This window comes from Copadichromis virginalis, linkage group LG19, assembly GCF_057382275.1.
Source record: "Copadichromis virginalis isolate Kocher_CV1m ecotype Utaka linkage group LG19, C_Virginalis_male_GT1.1, whole genome shotgun sequence".
NCBI lineage: Eukaryota > Metazoa > Chordata > Actinopteri > Cichliformes > Cichlidae > Copadichromis > Copadichromis virginalis.
The window spans coordinates 11,682,094-11,695,693 of record NC_140636.1 but is presented as its reverse complement, the minus strand read 5'-3'; the positions used below and the strand labels follow the sequence as shown (position 1 = coordinate 11,695,693).

At 42.9% G+C, this 13,600-nt stretch overlaps 1 protein-coding gene across 1 annotated transcript in view; it reads left to right on the top strand.

Moving 5' to 3' along the window:
• Positions 1–13,600, top strand: part of gfra4a (GDNF family receptor alpha 4a) — a 156,124-nt gene that overhangs the window by 130,316 nt on the left and 12,208 nt on the right. Inside the window, exons 4-6 of the mRNA XM_085441489.1 lie at positions 866–1,205; positions 4,650–4,759; positions 6,412–6,546. Of these exons, the coding sequence (XP_085297615.1) occupies positions 866–1,205; positions 4,650–4,759; positions 6,412–6,546 (585 nt within the window). The remainder of the gene's footprint in view (positions 1–865; positions 1,206–4,649; positions 4,760–6,411; positions 6,547–13,600) is intronic.

Sequence of the window (13,600 nt, the reverse complement as noted above, 5' to 3'; positions counted from 1 at the left end):
GGATTGGGAAATAATACAATGGGGAAAAAGGTGCTTATGAAAGGGGTTTCCACTGCCTCCACAGAAGGTGGCTCATTACTCGAGAAGTCAGCAGGAGCATGGGCACTGAGGGAGGCAGAGATGGACAAAGTTGAGGAAGAATGGATGGGAGAGAGAGCTAAGCAGGGGAAGGGACGAGACAGATGGAGTGGGGGCGATAAGATAAGATAAGATAGAACTTTATTAATCCCTCGGGTGGGTTCCTCTGGGAAATTCGACTCGATAGCGGCATCGCGGGTGGCAGGCACATAGCGAGGGAGGAGGGCGGCGAGGGAAGGAGGGAGTCAGGTGAGTGAGGAATGGGCCCAGATGTAGGGAGGGAGTGCTGGGGAGATGGATAGATGGATGAAGGGGGGAAGGAACAGTAATTACAGGCCTTGTTGTGCGGCTGGAGAGATGGAGGAGCAGCTTTTTCAGCGCTGCCACTCTGCATTAACCCAGCAGAATGAAATATTCAGCCATTAGGCCTTGGCTGAAACACATCCAGTGCCCGCACTCATACAACATGGGAGGCCTGTTACATACAATCATCATTTTGGTTTATTTTCTTCTTCAAGACATCTTGTTTGGTTTTGTTTGTTTTTTGTTTTGTTTTTTTTTTGGTTTTTTGTTTTGTTTTGTTTTGTTTTGTTTTGTTTTGTTTTGGGGGTTTTTTGCACTTGTAAATGCAACTCTGCATCCGAGTGTAGAGGTGAGGGCCGGCGAGTCGATCCTAACTCCAATTAGTGCTTCAAATCATTTGTAAACATTGCTTGAGATTTGATTTTCTGCACACGAGGATGTAAGCCTTTCTGCCGCTCACTTGTGTCTTCTTTCTTCCTTTCAGAGTCTGAAGTGACGACAGTGAACCGCTGCCTGGACGCTGCCAAGGCGTGTAACATAGATGAGACGTGTCAGAAGCTTCGTACGGAGTACGTCTCCTCCTGCATCCAGCCGTCTGCCCGCTCGGGGCCGTGCAATCGAGCAAAGTGCAACAAGGCGCTGAGGAAGTTCTTCGACCGCGTCCCCCCTGAATACACCAACGAGCTGCTGTTCTGTCCCTGCACCGACACAGCCTGCGCAGAGCGCCGCAGGCAAACCATCGTGCCGTCCTGCTCCTACGAAGACAAGGAAAAGCCCAACTGTTTGGCTCAGCTGCGGATCTGCAAGGCAGACTATGTGTGCAGGTAGAAATGTGAAAGAAAAAAATCTGGTCTTACATGCTGCCTCCTGCTAAAAACATTTCACACATAATTTCTAGAGTTGACATCACTTTTCACACTAAATTGAGAATCATTTTCAGCAGCTGCAGCTTCTATTAAAGGCTCACAAAAGTTCTTTTTCCATATTTTGACCTAAAAGTAAAATCACTTTGTTAAATGTTTCACGTCATGGTTATCACATCCTGCTCAGACGCTTATTCAGAACACTTGAAATAACTAATCCAGGACAAACAGATTGATTCAGAAGGTGCCCGTTCTTTAAAATGATGCTCAAAGACTTAAAACTGAGATAAATGTTATCTGACGTGTAGAAGCTGAAAGTAAACTCCCACTTAAATGGAGAAACAGGCTTTAAAGACTGTATCAGCTTATCGAGTTCTTTTGTTAAACTTGTTGGTAAACACTCGCCTGAGGTTACTGACACATCGCAGATCTTCTTTGATCTGTCGGCTCTTGAGGAAACTATTTGAGTCTTGCCTTGTCGTACGCTTTTAACACCAGCTTTTTTTTTCTCTTTGACTTTCTGCTTTTTACGATGAAAAATTTAAAGCTTGATTCATTTTAAATGACAGGGCTCCTGAATACCATAACAATCACACAGTAACCGAGCGAGGACACGAGAAGAATAATGCGATCGGTAGTTTCTTACATGGAAATTGTAGCCATTAATTTTGACCACTAGCTGAAAGACAAGCTGCACATAAAAGAGGTTTGCTAAAGTGTTAGCAAACAGTCCCCACACACACATCAAGCAGACATAGAGCAGTTTTATTATTTATGATCATTAGCATCAATATAATTAAAGTTTGGTATCTAGGCTCCAAGGCCAGTGCACCCAGAAAAAGTGTTGCATGCAGAAATCTGAGGGTGTGGAGCGGACGGGTGGATGTCCGCTTCAACCAGAGAACCTTCAACCACTCACCTAAAAAGAAAACAAGACAGTTAAAATAAGATAAAGTAACACCTGATTTATTGTACTGCTCAAAAGGTTTGGGGCTACTTAGGGAGGTCTTTGTTTTTGAAGGAAGCCACTTTTGTTTAGATTTATAATATAACTGAATTGAACAGACATGTGGTAAAGAACAATTGGAGATTCATGGAAATCATTCAGTGTTTTCAGTGCAGTGTGGACATAGATGTAACTTTCCCTGCTCAGTTAGCCGAACGCAACTGTATCCTGTTAAAAGGCTAATTGATTATTATAAGAAAAAAGCCATTATCATCTTCTAGTTGGGTGCCGAAAACATCACCTGCTGTGGTTTCAGTTAGTGTCATAATACCCAAACAAACAAGTAATGAACCCAGTAAAAAAACAACTCACATAACGATGCATAATGTTCCTTTTACATAACTGGAAAAACTGGCTCTTACTAGAAAAAACAAGCGAGAGGCTGTGGGGGAGAAACTGAGCAAGAACAAAGGCACGTCAGAGTCTCCAGTTCGACAAACAGACCCTTTATAGGTTCTCAACTGGCAGCTTTATTAAATGGCGGCTGCAAAACACCAGTCGCAATGTCAGCAGTGAAGAGGTAACTCCAGGATGCCGGTTGTCTAGGCAGAGTTCCAAAGAAAAAGCAATAACTGAGAGCGGCCAATAAAAGGCAAAAAGATAAAGACGGGCAAAAGGCGCACAGACGACGGAATATTGGACGAAAATACTGATGACAGCAAAACAGGCTCGCCAAGTTTGATTCCGACTACAGTTTACTTCATAACTACCTCTACAGTTGGTGCATTTGGTCAACACTGAGCAATAACAGCCAGTCTTATTGACCACTGAGGGAACAGAGCCATGCTTTATTCACCGCCTTTCCCAGAGTACACGAGGTGTTGAGTGTAAACTGTAAGGGTTTACTGTCCCATTAGTGACTAAGCTGACGAGTTTGCTGACAGGTGACAAGCTAAGTTGCAAGTTGTGTCATGTTGATTTATTTTTTCTGACCGAGTACAAGATGTGGCGTCATCGTCACCGCTGTCTGGTTTAATTTGAAGTGCTCTGTTGATGGTGGCCTCGCTCGCTGACTTTCCCTCAGGACAATAAATAGCGTCGTGTATATCTTGGAAGATGTGTCTGGCTAGGGTGATATGTTCATTTAGATTTAATTAGTCAGTTGTGTTTAATTAATGCAATTGTTATACTCATTAACTGTGTTTAATTAGCTCAATTAAATTCTGCATTCATTTTCCAAGTGAAGCAGCCATGTGAAATAGTCATTATTGGAACAGCCTTTCTCACTGGGGATTCACGCATGGTTTTCCTGGCAAGTTGCTTGGAAAAATGTTTATTAACAGCAGTGAAGACATCGTCAGGATCAGAAAATAGTTTGTAGAAAAAGTGACCCTCCTTGCATGGTGAGTCATCTGAGAAAGCTTAGTTATCCGGCGTTTATGTCCCCATGTATGTGACTACCAAAGGATTTAATTCAAATTTAAATGGGTTGTAAAGCGTCCAGTCAGAAAACTAACAATGCCTTATGAGGTCATTAGGATTCATAGGGTGTGTTTCTCCCAGGAACACGGAGTTCTCAGAAGCATCCAGTCAGCCTCCTCTTACTGACAGCAAATGGTCGCCAGCATTTAATCTAGTTCCTCTTCAAATGTCAGGAAGACAAAGGGCTTCATCTGTCACGGCTATCGATCAGGCATTATTCTCCACTGCCGCCCCGACGGATAGAGCATCTCAAGGCCCCTGCACGGCCCACCAATCGCGCACCAGTCAGCCGGCATTAACTGGCTGCCTGCGGAGGATGCCTTCACTTAGCGCACAGCCTATGAGTTTTACACACATCATTACAATGACATGACAAATGAGGGCAAAGTGGAGAGTTGTGGTGCCCTGAGGGGATCCCGTCGCAAATGCCAGTCGGCGGGGGCCAATGATGCAATATGATGGCCTCGATAGCCTCGCACGATGACGGTGATGAGGTTGGATGTCTGTGCGGCTGGCAGGAAAGGTAAGGCGGGAAGGCAAAGCTGCTGTGGGAGGAAGTATTTATATGAAAGATCCATATTTGTCTAATCTCCTCGTCGCCAGGCCTGCCAGACAGCACCCACAGTATTAAGAGAGCAGAGCTAAGGCCTATCTTTGCCCCTCATTGACTCTTTACAGCCTGGCAGCTTTCCAGAAGACGACTGCCAGGGAGGAAAAAATAGGAAGAAAGAATAAAGGGGGATGAATGTCACCATGGGTGACTGGAGTAGGGTTGAAGTGCTGTAGAGCGGGAGATCTTGAAGGGCAGAGGGAGTTGTTACGGGGAGCACAAGCAGGTAGATGAGCGTGGTGGTTTTCAAACCTACATTCTGGGGTTAGATGAGAGAAAGCACCAGCGCTGGCCACCACTCATTGACATGATGTGTGCAGCAGCCAAGCACAAGTAAATGATGGATGGCATGTTATTGCTCCCACAGGTCTCGCTGGGCACAGTTCCAGCATGATTGCCAGCCCTCCGAGCAGAGTGCCAGTGGCTGCAAGCAGGAGAACTACGGGCAATGTCTGCTCGCATACACCGGCCTGATAGGTAAGAACTAAATCTTTCTGCACCAGCTCCGGCTCGCCCACCTTCGGTGATAGATTGGGAACAAAAGGTTTTCGAGGGAGGAAGGCCAAGAGCAGACAAGTGCGCTGAACAGGGCTCAAAAGAATGAATCAAGGATTGTGATGAGGAGCGTGCTTTAGGAATCGATGAAGTGCTGATTAATGTGGCTACAGCGTGCCCAGCCAAATCGTTGGCATTATAAGTAGTGCAATTACAACTATTGACCGCTGTTTTGAGAGAATTATCCCTGACGTGACAATGAGCGGGACTGGGTAGAGGCGCAGAACACGGCCTATTGTGCTTCGTACAAAAACTTAACAAAGGATCACATAATGCACAAAAGGTTGTTAAAAAGCACCCAGTTCAAACATGTCATTATTGGACAACAATACCCAAGTGAAGTACTGCAAAAAGAAGGGTGTGTGGGGGAGAGGGGGGTTGTTGGAAAGTGAAGTAGACAGATAAAGGAAGACGGAGACAGAAAGCTGTGCAGCACAGATTGGCCATTGTAGACAACTCAAGACGAAGTGAAACTCTGAGGTGCTGTTGTTTGGAAGTCCCAGAAAAATCAATAGAGGTAAATCAGAACTTTTTGTTTTGTTTTGTTTTGCCTCACCCTCTTTAAAAAATACAAACTAGAAGGCTTCCCAGGGAATGACTTTCCAATCATTTCCCACTGAACGGTTGAAAAGATTCAAAACGAAAAGAAAGACTCTGACGGCGCCTGAATTTTGTGTCTCAGGCCGCTGCTCTTATCAGAGTTTGCCAGGCTGGCGCATGTGGTGGATGCGTATGTTTGGGGAGTTCATAAGTGTAAAAGAAAACCTAAACAACTGCTGCGGTACTTGGATGCTTGGATCTGTTGTAACATCAACAAAGTAGGAAGGTTGCAAGAGATCAAGAGGATAAGCTAGCAGCGATGCACTGTATGTATGATAAATTCACCCACGATGAAAATCACATTTTTGAATAATCACCAGTTACACAGACAGAGTATTTTTAGCTGTGTGTTTGCTATTTTCAAACCAAGACATAATACAGTAAGATTTCTTTGCCTGACTCGGTCCCAGCTGGTGTCCGGCTGCGGCACTAACTAACCTGCCCGTCTGCGCATTCACTCCATTTTCATCCGTTCCTCTTTTTAAATTCCTTTCACTTTCCCTCTCAATGAATACATTTACATACGCACTAATAACTCAGTCTTAACATGATTAGGGCAATGATAGAAATTGCCATGTAAATGCCTTTATTTGATTATCGTAATCAGAGTAAGGTCATAATCAGGCTAAGCGTAACAAGATTAAATCAGCCAGAATTCAGCTCGAATGACATCAAACTTCTCAGTCAGACAACTTTTTGGGGGGTTTTCTTTGGAAACTGCAGTTTTTATGAGGCGCTTACGAGCAGAGTGTTTCACGGGGAGACGGGCGGAATAGCTTGAATAACAAAAAAGATGTTAAATATTCCGCACAGTTCGGCTAAATCAAAGAGATAGCTTCCTTTTTATGCGAGCTCGCTTAAGGTCAGATTCAATCACTGCATCGTAAAGATAGTAATGTGAGGAGATGTGTTGGCTCAGTACGCCTGTAAACATACAGAAATGTGTTGTTTTCCACCTCTCCTGCCCTCAACAGGAAGCACAATAACTCCCAACTACCTTGACAACTCCACCTCCAATGTGGGACCCTGGTGCTCCTGCGCAGCGAGTGGCAACCACAGGGAACAATGCAGCGACTTTCTCACTTTTTTCCACGACAACATCTGCCTGAGTAAGTAACAACTGCAAAAAGAGAGACCTCTGGCAACAGAGAAGCAATTACAACCCAGACTAAGAACCAGAGCAAGTGCGAGAATTAAGAAAGTCTAGTTGTGAACAGAATAATCTGTGACGCTTTTATTGTGGTGCAAAAATCCCTTTGATGTTCTGCAACCCACACGGGAGTCAGGCTTTTTTGTACATAGATGAGAAACAGAGCAGACAGAGGGGTAGTCATTACTTTACTTACTTACTTACTTGCGTTTTCACTTGAACTGTGTTGAATAGAAAATATACACTAGACCTCTTGAATGGCACTTAAAAACAAATATCAAATTAGCCAATCACATGGCAACAACTCAACGCTTTTAGGCATTGAGTTGCTGCAATGTCAAGATGACCTGCTGAAGTTCAAATCAAGTATCAGAATGATGATTTTGAGTGATTTTGAACATGACATGGTTGTTGGTGCCAGACAGGCTGGTCAGGCTGAGTGTTTCAGAATCTGCTGATCGACAGGGATTTGCCCACCCAATGATCTATAGGGTTTAAAGAAAATGATCTGAAAACAAGAAGGTATCTAGTGAGAGTTAGTTCTCTGGGTGAAAATGCCCTGTTGATGCTAGAGGTCAGAGGAGACTATTTCAAGCTGATAGGAAAGCTACAATAACTCAAATAACTAGTTGTTTCAACCAGGATATATATCTCTGAATGCACAACTGGTAAAACCTTGAAACAGATCGCCTACCGCAGTAGAAAACCACACTGGGTGTTATTGCTGTCAGCAGAGAAAGGGTAACTGAAGCTATAATTTGCTCAGGCTCAACAAACCTGAACAATAGACGACCGGAAAAATGTTTGCTGGTCTGATGAGTCTTAATTTCTGTGACGATATTCACGCGGTAGGGTCAGAAACAGCAGGAACACATGGATCCATCCTGCTATGTATCCGTGGTTCATGCTGCTGGTGGTGTAATGATCTGGTGAATGACTTCTTGGCACACTTTAGGTGACTTAGTGCCAATTAAAATCCCATAGTGTACCTGAGTACTGCTGCTGATCATGTCCATCCCCTTATGAACACAATGTACCAATGAAGACATTCTCGAACATGACAATGAGTTCACTGTATTCAAATAGATGGTCACCAGTTGTCAGTCCAATAGAGCTGAGATCTGATGATGAAATTTTGTGACGCTATCATGTTAATATGAACCAAAATCTGCGAGGAATGTTTCCAGCATCGGCAGTTCTGATAATGCATTTACTTTTCTGTTGGATGGTCCATTTAAAATTGTCCATTGTAACTTGGTAACACACTGCCAGCTATTATCCACTGCCCGCTCCTTCTTTGGGACTTAAAACAAATGGGCCTTTCAAACTGCAGCCAACCAGCAGACCAGAGCTAGTTTTATGGTGCAGAGCACAATTCAAAATTTTATTTGAAAATGTGGCAATTTGAATCAGAAATAGCAACCTGCCAAAAGTTGTGTCATCAAATTATGGCTGCGTAATTGTGTGATTTTCTTTTCTAGAAGAGTAATATTTTGGGGAGAAAAACAAATTTAAAGTCTTAATTTGTAGGTTTACTAGAAAAAAATATGCACTACTACTGTGCTGTAGATGTAATTTGAGTTTATAAAGTAATGTATTTGTGAAAAAAAAGTTATAATAAAAGAACTGCATCACATTTGCTTCGTTGACAGAAGAAAAATTCGTCTTTTCTCACAAATTTGTGACTTTAATCTCTGAGAATTTTTATATTGTAAATTTGGCACCTGTAAGAATAAGAAGGGTTTTTTTTTTTTTTGGTCCTCTTAATCATCCAGCCTTTAACAGTGGAAATTATTGTTCGATTATTACCCTCAACTGTGCTGCTAAACATCACTTTGCTTTTACCGTGTTTGAAAAGGATTCTTGGGAAAGCTCGTTCTAGTGACACATCAGGGATAGCTCAGTAGGTAGAGTGGTTGCCCCATGATCGGAAGATCGGGGGTTCGATTCCCCTTAACAGCTACCCTGAGGTACCCCTGAGCAAGGTACCGTCCCTACACACTGCTCCCCGGGCGCCCAATGGCTGCCCACTGCTTCACTGAGTGAATGGGTTAAATGCAGAGAGCAATTTCCCCACGGGGCTCAATAAAGTACAATAATCAGCGACAAAGTAAAAAGCCGCTCCTTCCCCCTTGTTATCGTTTCAGTCAATAGTCATTTATTTATTTTCACAATTAAACTGTCAGATAAACAGCACTGTGAATTATGACAGCGGTAGACCAGTGACACTAATGAAACACTACAGCTGGTGGCACAAAGTAATGGGTTAACACAAATATCACATATGTTTGTTTATGCAACTCGCAGGGAGTTTTATCACGCCAGAAAACAAAAATAACAATAATAGCATGTTTTCTTAATTGCAGTGCATTCTGCTGATAAACTGCAGCTGGTGTTACGTTAGAATTATCCACCAATCCGGTGTAATCTTTTATTCATCCAGCAACGACAACAAAACGGCTATGATGATACGGGATCATCCCTCCGAATGAATGATGGCGCCAGTGACAGAAGAATGACATTAGTGACAAAGTAATACAAACTGTAGCTGCTGGTGTCTCACACACACACACACACACACACACACACACACACACACACACACACACACACACTGGGATTTATTTGGGGTTATTATATTTTTTCTAACAACAAAAGCAGACATGTTCTTACAAAGCTGTCAGCGTGAATAACAACATCAGTGACAAACCACAGACGCCAGACGTTGGACTGTGTGACTGTAGTGACACTACAAAGCAAACTGCAACTGATATTCAGGGTCAGTTTATACATGTTCAACTGCGACAGAACAGCCAAGTACCAAACTCTCATCAGATGTCAGACAAACGGCCTCTTACCACTGATTTAACCAGACTCCACAGCAATATAAACCCTGCCACGAGTGATCCGATGGTGTCGGCGTGTTATCTGTGCTGCTGTTACTGCAGCATCTCACCCTCTGCTCCTCTGCCTTCACATGATCGCTCTATTTTTCCTGGCTTTTGGTCTTGAGTGTGAAATTTACATCAACACCTATGATTAAAGCCTGCAAATGTACTCGTTTCAGACTGCACAGCTTTCCACGCACCTGTTTATTCTTTACACTGCACAATAAAGCAGAAATACACACTTGATTTTTCATGTCAGGGAATAATAAAAGGATTTAATAGCTGGTCAAAGATAGTGAGATGAGCCATACACTAGATAGTATTTCTGTCACAATTTTTTCAAACTTTTCAAACTCCGCTTGACCAGCTGACGAGTCCCAGAAACAATTAATATAACCATGATGAAAAAAAGCTATACAGCAGTAGACCCAGGGGCAGCAGATGTTCACCAAGCAACTTTGCAATTTTGGATGCTTAATAAGACAAAGTATGAAGATTCAAACAAACCTTGTTAACAGAAAACAATGTCTCAGCAGTTTTAAAAAACAGGCCTTTGGATATTTATTAAAATCCATCCATTCGCTTCCGCTTATCTTTTTTAGGAAGCCTGTCTCAGCTGTCTTAGGGCAAGAGGCAGGGTACACCCTGGACAGGTCGCCAGTCTGTCGCAGGGCTCCCGCATTCACTCCTACGGGCAATTAAGTGTTTCCAATTAACCTATCCCCACTAACTGCATGTCTTTGGACTGTGGGAGGAAGCCAGAATACCCGGGGAGAACATGCAAACTCCACACAGAAAGACCCCGGCCTGGTGGTGGAATTGAACTGTGCTAACCACCGTGCCACCATGTTGCCCTTTATTAAAATCTCGCTTTAAAACTCAAAGTTACCAATTCTCCATAGAATGAATTAGATTACAGGTAAGACCTGGCTGATGGATGTCTTGCTGTCCAGTGAAACTCCTCACGGGTATCCTGCAGTCAGGAGTTAGACTTGCTATGGCAGCTCCCGTGTGCTGTTTACAGTAAGCTCCTTAAAGCAGTGCATGTCACACTCATCTCAGCTGGAATTTAGTTGCTCTTCTAATACTCGGGCAGACAACACCTCTTTTTTGGGGGGAGAAAGTGTCCGTAATGAATTGACAAAGCGAGTTTGGATTGGATCCAATAATTGGGGAAATGAATGCACCCTGGGAGAGTTCCTCATTGTTTGCTTTCTCCCATGTTTCTTGTATAATCACAGCGTGTAAAGAATTGTTATTCGTTTTGAGTACAGGGGAAGACTCTCCTGTCTTCAGTGATCGTTCAGTTTTACAAATGGACAGCGACATCATCATCATCGGTTAAATAAATCCTCCTTGTCTTTTTTGTGTGTAAATTTCTTGCAGCTGAATCCACCGTTATTTTGCGCACAACCCCGCCCTTGTGCTGGGGCCTGCTTGCTGAGACAGGACTTCAGATGGCCTTTGATGACTTTGTAATTGAGCCTAATTTGGTTTCCTGCCTCCGAACTAATGAGGCGGACAGAGAGAATAGTGGCAGGGAAGAATACAGTTGTTTGCAGACAGGGGAGGGGGAAACTGCTGGGGAAAAAAAGCCTTCCCTGTATGGAGCGAGCTCAGTCAGGTTTTAAAAACAGCTGTCACCCCACCTTACTTCCTCATCACGGCAGTAATAGTCGCATCACTATGCAGAGCAGCAGCTCTGGACCTCTTCATTCTGTCCGTGGCAGGGGGAAAAAAAGAGAGGACAGATGGAGGTGAAGCTAATTTTATTTCTGCAATTATGTAAAATCTTTTCTGGAACTTGAATTGGTATTATAACAGGGAAAAGTCAGGGTGGCCAACAATACGTTGGGGAGTTTGGGGACAGAACCGGGGCATGCATAGGATGGGCTCTGCATTAATGCCCCAGGGAACCTGTGAAGTCAGTAAAAGAGGAAAAAAAGCCCTCAGGAGGAAACTTAAAAGTGGAAGAGATGGCTGTGCTTAAACAGCCGTGGCCAAACATTTACAAAGAAACTGTCACAACAGCTTACCACTAAAGATATCAATTGGCACTTCATCTCTGCGTGATGGCGGGTGGTGAGGCATGGTGGCGAGCAGCTGGAGTTGCATCCTTCGCTTCTCTCATCCATCACGCTGCCAGGGAATTGCTGTGCGCTGCCGAACCCTAACTGCACGCTTTGAGCGCACTGGCACACTTTCCCACCTGTCCTACCAATGCTAATGACCCACAGCACCATTAGCATGGTAGTCCACAGCCTCATATATGTATATATAGCCTCAAATGGGATCAGTATTTGATTTCTTCTCACTGTCAATTCATTGAGATTCTGTTGCAACATGCATTCCCTAATTAGCTGCAGGGCTAAAGGAACAAACAGGTCACCCTTCCAGCAACTCCAGTGCTCGATGCTGATGCTCAAGTCAAGGCGCTGCATTGACTGCTGCAGAATTTTCTTTGCAGAGGCAAACTATCTCAGGAGGAACGATCAATTTGTTTATGATCCTGTGAGAAATCAATGTCTGTGCGTCACACGCTGATACTCCGCTGAAGACTCTGAATTCACATCACTGAAATTCAGTGAGTCGCTTCTGGGGTTTTTTCCCCCTCAGGAACAGCTGGAAAATGAGGGTTTTTCATGTCTCATGCTCACATTCATCTTACAGTATAAGCTATGGTTATTAATTGATGGATCTGACAGTCATGTCTTTATTTTGAGCATATTTTAATTGAAGTGACTTTCATGAAAACGTAATTGCTGCTGAGTAAGCCATTAGCCAAATGAGAATGAATGCCTATAGAATATTAATTCATTATATGGTCATAATTCATTCTGGTTGCTATAAATCCAACAACTTGATGTAATGAATTTCCTTATAAATCCAGCAGTCAGTAAATTGTACACAGGAAATATAATGTGATATTCCTCGCAGTCACAGGCTTCTTATGGTCCTTTTAAATAATCAGTGATCATTTTGTCAAACCTTTACAGAAAGGTGACAGATATTTGAGGGTCTTAAATACATTAAAGGGAACCAGTTCATAGTCCAGTATCCATGTCTGCCGTCTCTGACTTTCTCCACCTTCTTGCTCTGTGTCAACGCTCTGCTAACCAAACATTTCTGTCTGTATTTTACGCGCCTGTAATTTTACTGCATACTTCTGGTAGACAGTGAAGGTAGAAATGTTATCTGTTTCAATCACTCGAGTATTCAAACAGAAATATCAACAGCATCTGTTTGACTGAATTACATCCAAATTTGAACATCTGTTTCCTATGCTCCTGCAAAAAGAGAAAAAGATCTCAGAATTTTTCTAGTCATTATAAATTTGCCGACAAGAGATTTTGATGACAATGGATGGCAGGCAGTAGTCTGTGGAAGTACACATTTGTATATTTGTGTGGAAAAGTGCGTTTTCACACGACTCCATAGCCCTCTGTCAAACTAAGTACACCCCATGACTCAGTAGCTTGTAGAAGCACCTTCAGTACTACTAACTTGAAGTAGTTTTTTGAAGTAATTGATATTTTTATCAGTTTATCTTTGCGGCTCACTCTTCTTTACAGCATTGCTTCACTTATTGAGGTTTACAGGTATCAATTTATACACGGTGCGCTCAAGATTCGATGTTTTCCAGGTATTATATAGTGGATAAAGGGTGGTGATACTTTTTCTGCAGAAATGATTCAATCACTTGTTGACAAAATTACCAACACCACTGGTTGAATGTCGCCATAAACCACGACAGAGCCTCCACCGTGTTTTGGAGTTGTACCTTCCTGGCCTCCTTGCATATTGACGACCTGTTTCCACTGATTTTCAGTACAGTTCTTGTGTAATTTAACATATCTGCATTTGCCATCCTTCCACTGAGACCTTTTCTGATGATGCTTTAGCAAATAATAGATTAACTGAAAGGCCAGATGCATCTCTCAGATCACGTGTCAGGTCTTTCAGAGATTTTTTTTTCCTGCTACTCAAAATACTTTTAATGAGCTGATAGTATTTTAAGCTTTCCTCTCTTTCTTTTGTCCTTCACTAGGGCACACCATCCTGAGAAAGCTTTTAACTAAATTGGTCTTAAAATATTATCACATCTTTGGAAGTTCAAGTTCTCTA